General features: G+C 42.0%; 1 protein-coding gene across 3 annotated transcripts in view; it reads right to left on the bottom strand.

The window, feature by feature from the left end:
* The window catches only part of PQLC1 (PQ loop repeat containing 1), a 104,732-nt gene that overhangs the window by 36,886 nt on the left and 47,860 nt on the right, over window positions 1–19,986 (bottom strand). For all 3 annotated transcript variants that reach the window (XM_006031100.3, XM_025212755.1, XM_025212756.1), the window contains one exon: window positions 418–634. In XM_006031100.3, the coding sequence (XP_006031162.1) occupies window positions 418–634 (217 nt within the window). The remainder of the gene's footprint in view (window positions 1–417; window positions 635–19,986) is intronic.

Below are 19,986 nucleotides of genomic sequence, written 5' to 3'. Positions count from 1 at the left end.
GAAAAATCATGTTTTGTGAGGAAAGCCAGGTATATCTTGCTTTCAAGAACACCCATTTGTCAGAGTTTGGGATGACATCAAGGACAGAAAACAGACCTGTAACTGCTGTCTTTCTCTTAAACCAAAAGTAGAACCCAGCACAGTTTATTTTACAAGCAGCCTCCACCAGAGCTGAATTGAGGAGCTTATTAAGACCACAGGTCAAATCATCAGCTAGTATAAATCACCGCAATTCCACTGACCTCAAATAGTGCTATGAAACCTTCCAGCAGCTGAGGAACAGACTTTACTAGCTGCTCTATCAGGCAGTAAAAATTCAGGAAGACATTCCTCATACTGGAAATTTCTTCCAGAAATACTGGCATTCATGTGTGCATGTGGGGACACATGGACGCACAGTTAAAATAAATAGCTTACCTCATTCCTTCAGTTGATCTATTCTGGTGGTTCCGGTAGAGCTGTGGGATACCTAACATGGCCTCTGTGAACACAGCAAGGAAGCCCAGTGTTTCCACAAAGAGAAACGAGTCAAGTGAGAGGTAAGTGATGTATCCTGTAACCCCAGTGAAAGTCAGAACACACTGCATGTAGTCTGTAAACTTGCTCCAGTGCCAAAAATACTTCAAGTCAAAATCTGAAACAGAATATTAGAAAAAGTCAGGATGAAACATCCCAATTCACTTTATTACGCTTTCTTAATCTTTAACTGGGTAGACTTAAAAACAGGACCTCATGGGGCAGTCAGCACCATCCTTGATGTGAGGGATTAAGTGAAGTTGGGAGGGAGGACGAGGAGGAGGAAAAAGAATTAGAAACCCAATGCCCAAAGCCAAAATGGAAAACATGACTACGGCACACACTTGTCATGAGCGGGCTGATATGGAATCAAAGAGATGCAAACATTTCCCATCTCTTATCATGCTTCCAAATCTGACTCTTATCAGAAGTCACTGCCCTTCCAGGAGCAAACAAAAGCAACACAGAACAATTTCTGAGATTGCTAAAATAACGGTGCTTTACAGGCAACGCACACTACAGGCACCCTGCCCCAAAGCACCTGTGATTTAAATGCATTCAAATTCAAGATCATAATCCTTGTCTTCTAGGATACTAGATACCTAGAACATCACCTGAAGCTCTTGAACTAAGACAGTGGTTGATAACTCTGCTCCTCTGGCATAATGCAATGGTCTTCTCCAAAGATAACACTTGTCCATGTAGGAGGCAGAATGTTCCCAACGGGCTGGTGAATTTCCCTAGGAACCAAAGACCCACCAACCACCTCGACACCTTCCATTTCAAGCACAAGGTGAATGCCGATTTTACCTTTCCTAATACGGAATGCAGCACAACACCTATTATTACCGATCTCAACACCACACCAACAACACAAAGCACTGTATAATACAAAATTCCCCCCTCTCCCTGCGGGAGAAAATGAGAAGAAGAATAGGCCACATATATAGATATTTGTCACGCAACTCAAAGCATGGTTGGAAGCTACTTCCCCACTTCAGTGCTGAGGGTCGTATAGACCACAACTGATAGGTAAATACATAGCAACAGGTTTATTGCAAAATGATAATTCAACCTCCAAAATAAATACTCCTGAACTAATGACTTACTGGTAGCTACCGTACCAGCATCTTCTACTCTAAGATTTTTTTATTTTTTTTTTAAAGAAAAGAGGGGGTGGGTTTGTGTGTAAACCCCCCCCCCCACCACCAAAACCACACCTGTTTCCCTAATGACTTGATTCCCTTGCTCATCCAAAAAAGGTGACATGGGGACCACGTATTAACCTGAAGCAGCCAAACTGTTTCCAGGAAGCAATATACTGATTGGCAATCAGCATCTTTGGTTCTCTCATAAAAGAAAAAAAAAATTTTAATCTACTGTTAATAGTAATCTACTACCAAACATCATGTCAGACCTGTGTTTTGTCCCTAATCTGTTCTGCCTGATTTCTCAAGTTGAGTTTTGGAAAGTGAATATGTGCCTATCTATTTAGGTACCTGAATACCATACTAAGATCTGTCTCTTGGACACCTCTATTTGCAAGTCCAAGTGAATGTCAGCCTCTGTGTCCAGCAAATCCAATTCACCCAAATAAATGAAGAGGAAAGCAGACTGTATCCCCCCCACCAAGCTATAACAATCCTGTTTGGCTATTAGAGAGTGCCGTGACTAAGCACTAAATTGAACAATCTATAGCACAGCTATTCTCAAAGTAATGTTGACCTTGGGTATTTAAACCAGCGGTTCCTCAGCCTCAGAAGTCATCCGTGGTAAAGTTCTTTGATTAAGGATTTCACCAGTGCTGGCACTCTGAGCCAAGCTGGCATCCTAGAGCAGTCTGTTCCTGCTGTTCCCTGGAGACTGTGCCTGCTCTCACATGCTGAAAATGAAAGAAGAGTGCAAGAGGAAAGAAAGCAGCTGAAGAGAGAGAGACAGGCTGGCAGCTACACCATTAGCAAGAGTACATTATTGCATTTCCAGGGCAGAAAGGAAAAGAAGACTCCATTAAATCCTAAATGTTAAGGGAGGAATGATAGCAGAATTCTCCCCCTCCCCACCTCTACCTGACCGGCACTTGAACAATAAACTGTAGCAGGAGGAGGGAGGGATATGGTAGATTTAACATAATTCTGCTTACAGTCATTCAGCTTTGCAGTCAGGAACATACACAACTTAACAAGATACAACACTGAGCACTATTCAACAGAGGCATTAGAAACAAAAGCACATTGTGGAGGGACAGGCATTTAGGTTTACAGTGGGGAACAAATTGTAGGCAGTAACTAAGGGAGGAGCAGAAATGTGGGTAAATGGAGCGACAGAAAGAAAAGGGAGAGAAGCTCAAGTACTTGCTGTATTTGACACATGATGATTAATTCTTTATTCAAATAGTATTATTAAGTAATAATTACAGAGGATAGCACTTATAATGCTCTTATATAGTGCTTGTCACCCACAGACCCCAAAAGGCAAGTGTCATCACCCCTGTTTTACATATGGGGGAACTGAGGCAGAGTGGCAAAATGACTTGCCCAAAGACGCTCATTAGATTATTAGTCAAGCCAACAACAGAGCTCTCAACTCTCAACTCCTAAACCAATGCTTCTCCACCTAATAGGCTTTAGCCCTACAGTCCCCTCTTAGGGGTGGGGAGAGCTACAGGCCCTGCAGAAAAATGACTTATGTTTGGGGAAAAGAGAATAGACATGCTTGAAATACAGCTTAACAACGTCCCTTTACAGCAGTGTTGCCCAACCTTTTTGCCCAGCGGGCCACATAGTGGGCCACTAACTAGATCCAACTGGTGGTCCTAATCTGGCACCTGAGGCCAGCATGGCAGGACCCCATCCAGCCATGCAGTGGTGGGCAGGGGGCAAAACAGCCCCAATCCAGCTGTGTGGTAGAAGGGGGCTTGGCCCAGACCCAGCAGCAGGGAGGGGACATGGCTCAGCCCTGATCCAGTCACGCTGGAAAAGGGAGCATGGCTGGGCTCTGATCTTGTCTAGCAGGTGAAGAGGGTGTGGTGCAGCCTTGATCCAGCTGCACTGGGGAAGAGGGCTTGGCTCAACTGAAGTTGGCCCTACGGGGTGGAACTTGGAGGGGTGGGGTGGGGAAGGGGAGGGGAGGGGATGTGGCCCAGCCTTGATCCAGTTACAGGGGGAGGGGGCATGGCCTGGCACTGATCTAGAGAAAGATGCAGCCTGGTTTTGACCCACTGCACAAAGCTTGGAAGTTTGGCAGCCAGGAGGGGTAGCAATATGAGCTGCCACTGCTCACCTGCTGCCAAATTTCCCCAAGCATGGGGAGCCCCACGGGCCAGAGGTCATGGCTCCGCAGGCCAGTTTTTTGCCTGTGGGCTAAAGGTTGAGCACCCCTGCTTTATAGGACTAATTTCAATTATGAACCTGAACAGCTCTGATGCAGACTTCAGATCTTTATGAAAGCAGGCACTGTGCCAGCCTTCAATGCTTAGTAAGTCAAGGCTGGCATCTGTTCAGATTACCCACCCTGTTCAAACCTGCAGTGGATTGAAGGTCTCCATTTACATTCCAGAAAAGGTCCATCCAACTCCTAGGAAACATCAACAGATAAAGGCTCTGAGCAACATAGCACAAACTCTAGCAGCCAGCAGCAGGTACAGCCAAGGAAGCTAGCAGTGCATGGGAAAGACAAACCTGACACAAAAGGCTCCTGGCCAAAGGCTTCTAACCCAAACCCAGATGCAGGCACGTCAAAAATGACAAGAAGGGAGGCACACTCTGCATCTCCTCTCAAAGCTTTTCTCCTCTCTCCTCCAGTAGGGCAGGAGGGATTGGGACTGGGAGTTGCCCGACAGGTCCCCTGTGGCAGTCAGCCAATCTGTGCTGCCTTGTGTGCTTCGCTGCTCTTCAACAGCTAGGGGAGCCTGCAAAACATGCTGGGATGCATTCACAGGAGCCCCCTGGCTGCACCCTGGTGCCAGCATAAGCTATCTGTGCGGTACCTATCCACCCCCTCCAACGTTTGTATAGCGCTCTCCTGGTAGGTTTTTCTACTGGGAGAACAAAACTGCAAGACTTCTCACAGTTCATTTCAATGCTTGTATGTGGCATCAAAAACAAAATCCAAGGCATTTTGTCTATTAGGGAACTTTTACATGTTCACCGGGGAGGGCGAGGGGGGAAGTAAAAGGTAAAATCCACTCTTTACTCCATTTTTCCATGGGAAACGGAAAAACCCAGATCCCTGCTTATCAGTGGCCACCTGCTTCAAAATGGTTGTGGGTGTGCTTGAACCAAAGCTCATTCAATGAGCTTTAGTTCAAGCACCCCTGCTGCCATTTTGAAGTATGGGAACACAAATACAAGAGACACAGGAGGTTGCTGGAGCGCAGTAACTGCCATGCTACAGCACATCGGGGCAGCCTCTGCACTCACGTATAGGTGCCCCTAGGTTTCTTGCTCAAACCACCATAAGGCTATATAAAGTCTAACCCACTAAAGTAAGTTCTGAATAATTTTTCATTTCAGCTATAATTGGTCCAATAATATTTTACTGAAAAGGGGGTGGGGAGGGATGACAAAGACAAGAACAATTATAACCCTGATAACAGCTTTTACAAGAAAAAGATCTGAATTATGTTAAAAACAACCCAGTACATAATCAGCAATTGTTCTATTTAACAGATGCATTTTCCAAATGCAGAAGACTATTTTGGTACATTACGCATCATAAACTACTGCATCACCCTGATACTGGCAATTCTTTCTTTCGGGAATAAGTAAAAATTGACTGGACTGAAATCGAAAAATACCAAACTTTAAGTAGATAATATCATGTTTACTCTTCATATGATTCCTAGTTTTGCTGGCTGTCACTTAGACTGTTGAACTAGCATTTTGTCATAAAAGAGGTTTCAGATGTTTTGCAAAGCAATTTGAGCCAAAACATGCTATCTGTTCTAACAATTGATTTTTCTTGAGCATCTGAAATCACAAATAAATCAATCCAAGGCTGGAAATAAACTGTGAAGCATTCCTTCCAAGTATCTTCCATCTCCAGAAGACTCTAGCTATATTAACTGAAGAAGTTATATAACATCAGTTATACACCTTCTCATAACAACAAAATAAATTATTGTTGGCCTAAACTCTTCAATAAAGTGTATGAGAAACGGCTTTTGGAATGTCCCCAAACTAGCAAGTTGAAAGTAACCTTGCATTTTTTTTTAAAGAAGAATACAAAGACACATCAACTTAGGGCTCAGAAGACTTCTCATATTAAAAATATGAATGTGAGCTCACATGCCTTAACTGAAGGTACAAGAATGTAAACCAAGGACTCAGTTCTGAACAGTTAGTTACCTTTTACTTGCATATCTTTCAATCTCTGATGTCATCATTTCACTGTTTTCTGGTTGCCATAGCATTTTCCACAGTAACCCCCCCAACACACACACACACAAAGAACAGACCGTCAAAAAGCCTAAGGCTGAATCAATTCAGTCTTCATAGGTTAGCCTAAGCTGAGTAGATTGAACCAATAAGGAAGTGAAAGGACATTCACTTTTGATACCAGAAATGCAGCCACATGCCTGCAGTGGCCCAGGCCAGAAGCTGGGTAGGGGGGGGCTAGAGCATGCCTCTCTGCTTGCCTGGAGCAGACAGCTTGACCAAGGCTAGCCCGCCCACACTGTGACGGAAGGCTTGTGGGGGAGGAGCAAAGCATCCTGGGATGCTGGGGACTGCGAGTTAACTTGCACCTGGAGGGGATCTGGGATAGAAGTTCAACAAACCGATTTAACCTAAATCAGTTAAGTCTGATACTATATTCATCCAGGTTCATCTTAAATTGGTTTCAACCATTTTGCAAGCAGTTTATATGCACTGAGCTTCTGTTGTGTTACAGATTTAAGCCAGTTTCCAATCATTCATACCAGCTTGTATGTAATGTCTATCCATAGCCACACACACTGAAGGTACAGAGCAGAAAAAAAAAACCAAACCTTGGACAAAATGATACAGAAAAAAATGGATTTGTTCCCTCTTTTTGCAGACTGCTTTTAAAAAATGCAACAATGCAAATACTTTTTACATATGTTCAAGAGCACTGTGTTAAGCTTTGTGGGTTATTATAATCTTTGAAATAAGAACATCTTGCTTGGATAGGTGATCCACCTATGTTCAATCCTCAGCTCTTGTGTCAAGGCTGCCAACAAAGAGCACATGGATGCAGACTTGCAACCACATTTTTTTGATCCAAGTCACTTGAATAACAAATCCAATGGTAATTTCCCGTCACTACTGGCCTGGTTGGATTTGAACTGGCAACATATAAATTAAACGTTCTATATTCTATTATCAGTCCCCTGAGCTACATAATCCAATAAACTGACTAACTTTGCTAACATGATAAACCATTAATGGATGAGAGATTTATACTGGAAAATCCTATTAAAGGGAGCTTATTGCATAAGTCCTCCATGCCTTGACAGGAGTATACGTCTATATGGTTTGCGGGCAGAGAAGAGGAGGAAAGGTTACCAGCTCAGCTCTGGGATTCATGCTAGGACGAAGTCTAGCCTGACAATTTACCATGCCCTGTAACAGTGCTCTTGTCACCCTGCTCCAAGTGCACAGCTAGAAGCAGTATAACCAAGTCTGCAGCTTCTCAAAATGGCCTAATTGGCCTTGTCACTGCATAGTGCTAATGAGCCCACTCTAGCATGGCACAAGACTTGCCTATTCTGCTTCCCATTGGGGAGGTAGTCCACACACAGAGCAGCAGGTATGTTTTGAGGATACTACTGCTGGGCAGTCAGCTGGTGGTCTAGACATGGCCTGGACATGTCATAAGTGAAATCTGAAGGAAAACAGAGAGAGAATGACAAATAGCTACAGCCAGCACTAGCAGAGCCAAAAGAAGTGTAAAACTCAGCATTCAGGCTAAATGTCTAGCAACAGAATGACAGACGGAAGACTGCACAGCATCACCCTCCATTTAATGGTGACATCAAACCTCTCACTAACTCTCAAACACAAAACTAGCCCATTCTCTTTCTTGTCAAAAAGTCTTCCAGAAGGTTAGTTATCATGATGTCCTTTCTGGAAAGCTGGGAATAAGTAAGATTTTTGTACTGTGTTAAGAAGGCAAAAGCCAAAGCCACTGGAAATTTGGCATCTTGTAAGCTGTGAGGCTGAAAAGCAACTGAGACATGGGGCTTTATCAAAGAGGTCAAAAGGTGCAGAGATTTGCCAATGAGAACGGCTTCCTAGCTAACAAGTCCCCAAAAACAACTGGGAACAGAGGAAGGAAGAGCAAAAGACTGCTACAGCGGTTCTAAGGAGCGAGCAGCCTTCTGACCAGCATACAACAAACCCACCAGTCTTTTCACAAGGCTTTAAAAGCTGTTCAGAGGCCAAATGAGCCATGGAAGATGAAAGAGAGAGAGAAGAGAAGGCTGAATTTGTCTTTCACTACAAAGAGGTAGAAATATGATGCTGAAGACTAACTGGGTGTTCGCTCAGAAAGCAGCCTGGGCCATTTCACTACTGCATCAGTATAAACCATACTGTATTAGTCTGTGTCCACTGAGAGCAGCAACAGATGTTGCCAACTACACTCGTCTCTGGGAGTCTGTTCTCCAAGATAGGCCAATTGCACCACCGTCCTGTGCATCAGACATTACTCCTCATAAGATCATAATCTGACAGCATCATATAAGGATGAAGGAGAAAGTCATTTTATACTTTAAAATCCTCTGAATAAGCTTTATCCATCTTATTGTCTGCTTAAGGAAGCCGCCTGTGGATCAGTTAGGTAATCAGGGTGTGTTATAAATGCATCAGAAATGTGAAAAGCAAGTGTCAAAACTGGCTTTGATTTTGCAGATCTTGGAACTGGTGACAAACTACTTCAACTGACAGGTTTTATTTTTTCTTTCCAGAAACAAATGTAATTTACTAAGTATAAGTAATCTGAAAGCACTTTGACAAAAAGGCACAAGCCTTTTCTTGTTTATTCCTTCTACTTTTTTTTTTTTTTAGGCAAAAGAAGAGACTAAGCTTAATTTTTCTTGCAAAACTGATGCAGAGCTCCTCTTCAGATCTATGCTAGAGAAATATAGTCATGCAGAGCAGCAGTGCAACTGGAGGAGGGGAACACGTGGGGGGACCAGGGCAGCAGCCCCAGATGTCACCTTTGTGCGAGAGTGCAAAAAATAGCTGTGACTGCACTGATCACACCACTGCAGTTGCTACCACGGAAGCTGGGACTGCCCTTTGGTGTCACACTGCTGCCTCAGGGATGCAACTGCCTAGGTAGGACTCTGATGCAGACGATTCATAGCAATACGCAGGCTGAAAGTCATAGAGTAATTGCTTGTAGCAGATCAGCTAATATTTCACCAAGCCCAAAATGTTGTCTGGCAGTAACAAAATGATTCAAAGGAAGCTGCACCCACCTTAGTAGACAGCTGTGAAGTGACCTGTCCAAAGGGGATATTTCTTACTAATTAGTGAGTGGCTTCCTTAGGCTCCAAAGCGTGAGGGATTATAAAGTTTGTATACCACACAAAAATGAATCAAGAACTCGGTGAACAGCTGTTCACCAGGGCACCCCTGGGGAAGACCAGGAGCAATGGATACAAACTCCTGGAAGGCCGCTTCAGGCTCAATTCCAGGAAAAACCCCTTCAGAGTGAGGGTGTCCAGACTGTGGAATAAACTCCCTCCAGTGGTGGTGCAGTCACCTACCCTGGAAATCTTCAAGAGGAGACTGGACAGTCACCTCGCTGGGGTCACTTGACCTCAGTTGTCTTTTCCTGCCTAGTGCAAGGGGACTGGACCTGATGATCTACATGATCCCTTCCAGCCCCTTAGTCTATGGGTCTGTGACTGCCACCAGCAACGGTCTTACTACCCATACAAGCATCTAACCCTTTTGTGAAACTGTCTTAACTCTTGGCCTCCACAATTTCTTGCGGTAGCAAGTTCTAAAAGCCAATTCTAAAGATAGGTAAAAAAATTAATATATTTTCTTAAATGTGTTGGCTTTCAGTTTCACTGAGCATCCCTTAATCTTTGTACTTCAAGGACTGTGCTCCACTTTCTCCTGCCCATGTAGTGCAGCTCTGTCACATTCCTATTTAGTCACAGTATAGTGATTTGGCATGCTAAGTAAAAACAGCAGCACTACAGACAGCAATCCAAACCTGGACTTCAATGTGTTGAAATCATACAAGCAAACGTTGATGTTGTCCATGCCTAGAAGGTTTTAAAATCCAGGAGGAAGGACAAGCAGCAGAGGATCAGGCAAACATAACATTTTTTAGATTAATAGAAAATAAATTAGCATTGAAATTCCCATGCGCAGTTCAGTTTCCCATCACAAATGTGACCATTATACATACATTTATTTTTTATGGATGCTGAAGCAGAAGTGAGTCATTAAAAGAGACATGCAAAAGGAGAAAGTTCAAGCCAGGGAAATCTTACCATGCTTAAGTGGGTAGTTTGGTAGGAAACACCAAAAGGCTTGTAGGAGGAGCCAACATAAATGGGTCACAGCTAGGATCACAAGTGGTACAACAAGGATGCAACAAGATTGAGCAGGCCAGCCTGATCCTCCATTTGAGAGCAGTTCCATCATCACAGTATTGAATACAGGACCCTCAAGCAGGAAGTTAAGATTCAGGTCGCAGCTTATAACATAGAAATTGCTTTTCTTAAAGCTCTGTACAAGAATAGTTGAGTGAGGAATAACTTGTACACACTGCTTTACAATGGAAACCCACTTACCACCCCCTCTCCTCTCAACCCAAGCCATGAAGTGCAGTTAACAGCTCTGCTGCGAGTTCTCTAGTGACACTTCACTATGGATACAGTATACCTGTGACAGAGAACTAGGCTTAAGAGGGCTGGAGGACTCCAGATTTAGTTGTTGCCAAGTGGTCTGTGACGGGCTTTGCACTGCTTATCAGCAACAGATACAGCCGAGTACCTTTCTATTTTTTAAATGAAAGCAGCATTCCAAGCAGACAATTAGCTGGGGGGGGGGGGGGGGGGGGTTGTTGTTTTTTATTGTCTCTCGCTAATAAAAAAAAAAAAAAGAAAAAACCATGGCACTTGGTGCAATACCAAGTGTTCTCATAAATGAGCTGGGATAGAGAAGGTGCTGATTAGACCTCAGTCCCTGCACAAGATGCACAAGAACTTTTGCACCAAAGCTTTTTATAGGTTTGAGCCAAGCACATCTTTTCTCTGAAAAAAAATCTCTCCTATCCCACAATTTTGCTCTGCAATTCTTAATGCTGCTATTACCCTCCTACTCAGTGGGCATGGTGTCTACACATGCTATTAATTTGCAGTAGACTTACTGCACAGTAAAATACTGCTCAGTAAACCTTCCTGGGAGCACATGCTCCTTGGTGAGAGCAGATTTACTCCCAATAGGAGCAGCCCTGTACAGGACTACTCCTGCCCTACTCTGTCCCCCCACACCAGCCAGAATGAGCTCCAGGCTCCCCTGGGTGCTAGCCTGAGGGCTGACAAGGGGCACAGGGCAGATCCCAGTGGGCACAGGGCCAGGGGAGCTCTGCTGGCTGCAACAGCCCCATGAATATCAGGAAGGGACCCAGTGTGAACCAGGTCAAGAGACAGCTGCCCCTGCAGTGGGCAGAGCTCTCCTGGCCCCATGCCCATTGGGAAACACAGCTGCCAGCAAGCCCAGTGCTGGGCAGGGAAGCTGGGAGCTGTCCCACATGTGGGGCAGCTGCTGGCATGCCTCCTGCTTGGGGGGGGAGGGGGCCACAGGGCTCACCAGCAACTATCCTACTTGACAGGGAGCTGTCTGCTCTGGGGAGCAAGTTGGGGGGGAGGGGGGGGAGGGGAAGGAAAGCTAGGGAGGTGAGCAGCGCCAGGACTAGGGACAGAGAACTCCCTGTACCCTGTGGCCCCCTGCTGCCCAGGAGCAAATCTGCTCCCGGTCAGCATCTACATGAACGTTACTGCACAGTATCTACTGCACAGTTAGTTTACTACCTGTATTTTCAGGTAGTAGCTAACTGCACAGTAAAATAATTTCCTGCTCAGTAAATGGTGCCATGTGTAGATGGTAAAGAAGCTCATGCAGACATGTCCAGTGTGATCTGGGAGTTTTCATTTCTACTTTAGGGCCTTATGTGACCATATCACAATAGGTTCTGAGAACTTGCTAGTCCTTAGTGTTTTTATTAAGGACTCAGTGTGAAATTAATTGTGCATAGGTAATTGTATAATATATGTAACATGTATAACAGATACCACCCACTGTCCTCCAGAGCACCTCCAAAATCCAGGGTAAAAATTTTAAAAGAGCCCTAGGATCTTTTAAGGTTTTTGCCCCTAGTCTACCCTAGCCAAGCTGCCCCAGTTTAATTCTGTTTTTAACTAAACACTGATTTTTAGCTAAAGAGGAAAAGAACTAGATAAACTGCACAAATCTGATCCAGGCTCTTGTTCTGGGTTGCACTACTGTCAGCTCTTGCAACATGTGGTGTATTTCAAATCCTAGCTCCTGAGGAATCATCCAACTATGTGAGAACTGTTAAAAAAAGGAAAAAGACTGGAGAAGAAAGAGGAGAGGGTCCTTTGTACTGAAGAGGTAAGAGCAGCAATAAGACAATGAGTAATTATGGCAGCAATATGAATGCTAGGGCTAGTCTCCTGATAGAGTCACTTTAGTTTAGAAACAGCTACAATTAAATAAGTACCACTGAAGTTTCCACTTTCCTTCTTCATTATTAGGACCTTGTTCTCTTCTTCTCTGTAAGGGCCAGCCTAGAGATTAGTCTCAGCAGTACAAAACCTTACTGATCCATAACTGCATCTGCAATAGGGCAGTTCACTTATTTAACTAGTGTTTCTACACTAATATAGTTCTCATGGTTCAAACACTGCACATAGAACAGCCCTAACATTCACATCACTGCCACTGTCTCTGTTGCTCTTGCCTCCATTACAGAAAGACCTTCCCCTCATCCCTTTTCTTTTCCACCTTGCTCACCATTCTCCTTGGTCTCTCCCTACTTCAGGCTTCAAGGGTTGGGAGAAGCAACCTTAAGCTGGACTGCAGCAGGGCTGGTAAAGGTCAGCAGCCCAGTAAGGGAGGCAGTAAAGGGAGCTCAGAGAGCCAGCTAGGCCTGGCTTCTCTGCCTAAAAAGAGTTGGTGTGAGAGGAAACAGCCAAGTGTTTTCAAGTATGGGTGTAGCAGACATAATTAGCTTTGGGAAATATGGAAGATTTAGACAGCAGCAACTGCAGGAGGAAAGTTTATCCAAATAGTGGTTTGAGGGATAGGAGCTGTGAATCACAAGGAACAAGATATCACAGAAGGAGTTTCAGGTCCTCTGCATCAATGAGAACATTCTTCCAAATGCCTCAAATTCAAGCCAGGAGGCAATCTCTTATGTGAAGAGAGCAACAAACTCTTCTTCTCAGGAGTCTTCACCTTCAATAAAGGTTCTGAAGTCAGAACCTAGTAACAACTGTGCTAATGATTTGGGAGCCAGAATGAAAACAAGCTAACTCTTAAGTTCCTTGGCTATACATGCTCTACTCTACTAGCAATAGACAGCTTTATTTTTTTGACAGAAAGCTAAGCAGATAGGATATGAAAGTCACAGAGGTACAGGAATGTTGCTTTTTATAATCATTCTAGCAATATTTTATACCATCCTTAATTCGACATAAGCCACAGCCCCTTCTTGGCAGTAGGCAAAAGCCTCCAGATAAAGAATCATATGACCTACAATACCAAAAGTATCACTGAGTGAATTAGAGTACAGTGAAGCAGAGAGCCTTGACTATGAATACTTTTTAATTTACAGTTACAAGCTGGAGGCATTCCCCATGCAAAGCTTTTTTCATGCATTTTAAATAGCACTGTGGCTTATCCTTGGCTTCTCCATTCCATGATGGCATATGTAGACCAGTATCCCCACTTAGCAATTCAATGCAACATAAGCTGTGTACCTCAATACGTAAGCCCACAGGATCTGCATGTGTTCAGCAGCCTCTTTGAGTCTCCTATGCCTGAGTTTTGTGTCTTCTCTCATAAAACTGAACTGAGACTGCCTACCATTCCAGTGACTCTATGATGGAGATAATTAGTGGAATTTGTCAGAATTGATAACAACTTGTCAGAATAGATTATTAAAGTCTGATTATTTTTAATTATTTTACTAGGCTGCTTCTACTCTACACAGCCAATTATCTAAGAGGCTTTAAAAGAAAAATGTGATCAGTGTAATATTTCTAAATATTTCAGTCGAGGGAGAGAAAGAGAGAGAGAAGTGTGTGTGGGCGTGTACACGTGTGTAAAAAAGCATAGTTTTTGTCCCATATACTAATCTGAACAGTTTCTAAACATAGACTACAGCCCTCTCTCCCCATTTAGGATTTTTTGGAAAGTTGAATTCTTGTTTCCTAGGTAACACTACTAGCCAAGACAGATCTCAGCCCCAAACTGACCATGCTTATTTAGATTCCAAATAAAAAAAGCATAATCTGCAGCTGCATCCTTTATTATAATAATGCTACGTCGCCTGCCAACAAGAGCATAAACATTTCTTGGCAGCTGCCAGAGTTAACTTCATAACTGCTTTCTTTCAATAGCAATAGTATATTTCAAAATACAGTAGGAACATGGCAAATTGGTAATGGGAGGTCCATCAAAAAATTGGAGCGAGTTTTTAAAACTGCATTAAAAAGAAAAGCTAACACCTTGGGCTGACTATACAATTCACTGCAGTCAATAGATCTTATTTAGCCAACCATAATAAGGAGTAGGGCTCACTGGAAAACGAGACTTGTAATTTGCAAAAATCATCATCAAGATTTGTTTTTGTTCTACTTTGGGATAAAAGCAAGACCTTTCGAATTCTACATTCCAAGTGGCAGCTTAATTTTCTCTTAGGAGGCATAGGTTCAAGTCCGTGGATTCTCCCATACCCGAAATGATCAAACCACTGGACCATGAAATGTAATTGAGTAGGACTTCATCAGCAATCCTGTCTAACCTCAAAAACATTTCCTAATAAAAGCTTCATCCAAAAGTTTCAGTTTCTACTAATTGACATTTACCAACGACAACAAAAAATCCCTTGGAAAATTCCCAACCAATACAAGATAGAAGTATTTACTTCTAATCACTTCCAGTGAGTCAGTCCATATGCTGAAAACATGGTTTTACATATAATGCTAGATTATGGAAAGCAAACCAGTTAGAAATGTGTCTTGCAGGAAGATGCAGCTTGCACATTTCAAGATGTGCAAGCTGCAAAGGAATAAAACTTTCTTTGAAAACAGAAAATAGGAAGGTTCCTGTTATAAATGGGCATTCCAGCATAAAGACAGTACTGGCAAGAAGAGATGTGTTCTCATCACTGTCAGTAGGAGACTGAGTAGTAATATATATGGCACTAGAATCAAGGATTTGGAAGAAGGAAATTATATTGGGTGCATCTACACGTGCCATTCGTGAACAACAATAAACTGCAGAGTTTATTGCTCCACAGTTTATTGTTCCCAGGAAACTCCCAGGCATGCAGTTTACACGTGCACCCGAAGTGCAGGAGACTGAGCCAGAACAAAGCAGCTCCAGTGGACAGGGAGCCTGGGGGGTCAGCCTGCCAGCCTGGGACTGCACTGACTGGGCTCAATGCGCTATGAAGGGACTGGCTGGGGCACGAGGGTGCTTCAGCAAGAAGCTAGCTAGCAGGCAGCCCCCGCACTGAAGCACCCCCTCGTGCCCCAGCCAGTCCCTCCAGCTTCTACATGTGCACTGCTGTGCACGAATAAACTCCGCAGCAGGGTAGGTCTTGTATTTATTTACAAGGCCTACCTTGCTGCAGAGTTTATTAGTTTCATCCACCCTAACAGGGGCACACATGTAGATGCCAAGACATTTACTACACAGTTAATTAGGCTACTGCATAGTAAATGTCTCGTGTAGATGTGCCCACTGGCAAGTTAACTAATATCTCAAAAAAAGATAAGTTTCTCCAATAAAGGTTAACCAAACTTCACTTCATTTATACTGTCAATTCTGCACGAATTTAAAATTACTATTCTTAACGATTGAATGAATACAGGCAAATTTTCCAATCAAATGGCTAACACTGCTTTAACAGAAAGAAAGTGTGAAACAAGAAGCCATTTAACAGATTTTTCCAGGGAAATTTGCAGCTCATCTCATTGATTCCAATGACTGTGATAAGAACATTAGAAGTAACAAGCTTGACTGAGCTGTTATAAAATAATTTCTTTTCCCCCTTCAACTTCAGTTGTTTGGCTTAAACCACAGAAGAATCCCTGGTCTAACATGATCTAAAAAGTTATAAAAAACACATTTTAAGGTCACCGTACTTATAAGTATATTGTATTTGCACACTAGTGCTCCAACAATTAAGCTGAATTCAATTTCAGGAGGAAAAGGGGGTGGACAAAAACTAGAATGCTGAAATGTATCATTTGTTTTCTTTTAAATGCTCCCAGTCATTTTTTTAATTGACTACATTTGTACAGAGTAATAGAGAGAAAAACAAAGACAGGAACATAACCAGTGTTCACCAATTAGATGAATTCCCCCCACCAATCAGCAGAGGACTTTTTATGACTCATTGATGTAGTAGTTTGTCCTCCATTGTTCTACATATATCGCTTTTACACAAGGGTGTGGGGGAAGAGGGGAATGATGACAGATGAGCTATTAGAACAATGAACCGTGCAGTCTTCTATATCTACTATATGCAGAAATGTAATTAGGGATTTGTGGATAGGACTATTTAAGTCATTATGATATTAAGTTTGTAACTATGCACCAGGGAATAAAAGAAGCTATTTTACTACATCCTGCTCACAGGAGGGGGTGGAAGAAAGAATGATGATAGAAATATCAAAGCTTTTCTTTTGTAGAAGCTGGAGAGGATTATGAATCAAATCACTATTGATTTTACAAGGCAGGTGATCAGATCCTACAGCAGGCTTGTCCAACATACGGCCCGTGGGCCGCCATGCAGCCCTCCAAGCTGTTTTCTGAGGCCCGAGGTGCTGCGACGGGAAACAAAAGTAAACACTGTATTTTCGTTTCGGGGAGGTAATGTGATACCGCTTCCTGTGAGGTCTTTGAATATGGCTCGCCAGCCCACTGGGTGATAAAAAGTTCATGATCCAGCCCCACATTCAAAAAGGTTGGACACCTCTGCCCTACAGCGACAGGTAGTAGTGTAAGACCCTAGGTATTTATATTATAGGTTTTCACTTGGGATGCCTTTTATATTTGGAAAGGGAAGAGGAAGTTCAAGATGACTAACTGATTCTTCAGGCGTTATTTATGTGAAACCAAGAATGGACAGTTAGACATCTTCACGCAGAGTTTGTTATTGTTACAAACCAAGCCACCAAATCTGTTATGAGCAAGTAGGGGAAAGAAAGGAGAGGCTATTCCTCAGGACTTAAAAGCTAAGCCACAACTGACTTTTTTTCTTTTTTTCAGAGTATTACTTAAAAAAAAAAAAAAAAAGTCCTTTTTTTTTTTTTTTTTTTTTAGTCTTAGAAATGTCAGTTTTGGTCAGATTTTTATCGGAGGACACACTGCCTGGAGATATCTATTTCCAACCCACAACCCTTAACGAAAGATGCACAAATGTTTTAATCTTAAACAGACCTCTTTCTTCCAAATGCTAATTATGCACTGGACATAAAATAAACAACAAAACCATCCATAAGCAAGTCTTACCAACCCCCCCCCCCAAAAAAACAAAAAACACTCCTCTTCTCAAATACTCAGTATTCAATCACTTGTGATGTCATCATTTCATGAGCTCTCCAGCCTTCATAGAATCTAACAGGGTGAACAAGACCATATTTTAAATATACAACACAAGGAAAAGTCAGCAGATCTAGGTTTTGGGCTCTTTTTTTCACCGGTCCATGGGAAGGGAATAAGGTGCAGAAAGCGCAAGATGTATTGCATACGAATCACACTGCAGTGCAGGAAAAAGTAGGCCACACAATAAATGTATATTGGAGGACACTTTAGTAACTTTAGAAACATCAGTAACTTTTTTAATCTCATAAAAATATTTACTTTGAGTAGTTCGTAGGTTTTTAAGGCTATCCACGGCTCTGTGAATATTGAGAGAAGGGATCCACAGAGGCATTGTTAGCAGTTTAGGGTTTGAACAGAAATGGTTTTATAGTCTGCGCTTAGCTTGGCTTGTTTGAGTGGCAGAATAGACTGTCTTCTTTCATTGATTAAAGGAGATACAAAATACCAGTTTAGGAAAAAGACAACCTTTTTCCAGGTCACATTCCCTCTCCCCTTACTTATTGTGTGAAGTTCATTTCACCATTTTCCCATATTCGGAAAGAAAATGGTGGATAAAAATTGATTTTAGTTAAATAAGAAATAAATTGAAATGTCTTATTTAATTATACTTTTTAAAAAATATACCTATTAAATGTGAGATTACGACTACCAGTATAAATGCCTTTATTTACTATCATGCCTAAACATAAATGAAATTAAATATTCTAGCAGAAGATGTTTGCAACTGAATTTTGAAAGAAAGCCTCAAGATACAATGCCACAAAGCACTGAACTGGAGAAAACAACTAACTAAATAGCCAGAGTTTACTAATACGATAAATCAGTTCTATCTTCTTATAAAGGTACAAAGATAGTATTTTCTTCTTTCCTATTTATTTAGTTTAGTTCCATTCAATAATGGTTTCTTTAATAAGAACTGATTGGAAGCCAGAATAACCAGGAACGCTGGCTTTCCTCTTCCAACCAAAGCTTAAAGACTAGAAGTAAGAAATGAGAGATCTACTAATTTTGAAATCTTGAAAGGATGCAGTAACCAGAAATAATGGATAATACTTCTTTATTTCGTAAACGCAGTAACTTCCCCTTCTTATATGTTCAGCACATTTAAAAGGTAGCTTATTATAACAATTTCTAAATGTTGATTTTCTTCATTTTCATTGAATTCCAACGTCCATAAAAAAGTCTGATTCAAATCACAAGTATAATTAATAAACCAGTAAATTAAATGTGGTCCATAATATTTCTAATAAGAAAAATATAACAGTTAAGAATATGAATAAATATATATGTTAAATTACATAGTTGCTTGAATGTGTTCACAGGACAAACTCCTGAACTGAACAATGAGAACAGAGTTTTCTGTAAAAGAATAAGTAAAAGCATAGAAAAAGATTAAGATTTATTATTGATACTAAAGTTTTTTGCTTACCATTTTTAAATCTATCCATTCTGACAGAAGGAACGGTAAGGCAAAAATTCACAAAAAACCCCAAGTATTTAACTTCAGCTCTAGTTTTTAAATCCATTACTGGATTTTTCAATAGTGAATAAAATCAACTGCTCAAGTCAAAGGGAGTCCATTAACTTTATGGGACTTTGATCAGGTCTCACAGCAGCAGCATGCACAAGATATCCAATCATGCTGCTATACTTTGGCCTTGGTTAAATAAGATTGAGTTGAATTTTGTGCTTAGATCCAACCATTTTGTTCACTTCCAAAGTTATAGCATTTGGAGTTTAAATACAAAATGAATTTTCTGAGAATTACAAATAAATCAGAGAGTTTCTGAATTTTTTTTAAAAATATTGAATCCTTTAAGAAAAAGGTACAGAAACTATCCAGGTACAGGAAACATGCTAATTGGGAAAGATGGAGATAGATAATTGGCACTTCTAACTAAATATTCCAAATAAGGAGCGTTCCAGGACAACCCAACCAGAAACAAAAATAAAAGTCTTCTAAGGAACCAACGTTGACTTCTAAGTAGGTAGAGAAAGAAGTCACAGTTATAGGCATCTCACAGACTAGGAAGAAAGGAACAACAGGCATGTCATTACATTAAGTTAAATAACATGCCATCAAATAAAAATAAAATCCAAAAGCTCGACAGGAGAACTGAAAAAACAAAGGGACTCCTGAATACCTTTCCTTAATTTACCCAGGACAAACTCTACTTTTTATCTCAACTGATGTTTCAGCAAATCATAGAATCATAGAAGTAGGGTCGGAAGGGACCTTGTAGATCTTCAAGTCCGACCCCCTGCCTGGGCAGGAGGAAAACTGGGCTCAAATTACCCCAGTCACGTAGGCATCAAGCTGCTTCTTAAAGACCCCCAGGGTAGGAGCCAGCACCACTTCCCTTGGAAGTTGGTTCCAGATCCTAGCTGCCCTGACCGTGAAGTAGTTCCTACGGATGTCTAATCTAAACCTACTCTCCAACAACTTGTGGCTGTTATTCCTTGCTATCCCGGGGGGCGCTGGGGGAAACAAGGTCTCCCCCAAACCCTTCTGGTCCCCCCTAGTGAGTTTATAGACGGTCACCAGGTCCCCCCTCAGTCTTCTCTTGTGAAGGCTGAACAGGTTCAGGTCCCGTAGCCTGTCATTGTAGGGTCTGCCCTG

The sequence above is a fragment of the Alligator sinensis genome, unplaced genomic scaffold (assembly GCF_000455745.1).
Source record: "Alligator sinensis unplaced genomic scaffold, ASM45574v1 scaffold969_2, whole genome shotgun sequence".
In the NCBI taxonomy this organism is placed as follows: domain Eukaryota; kingdom Metazoa; phylum Chordata; order Crocodylia; family Alligatoridae; genus Alligator; species Alligator sinensis.
This window is presented reverse-complemented; position numbering and strand designations above follow the sequence as displayed.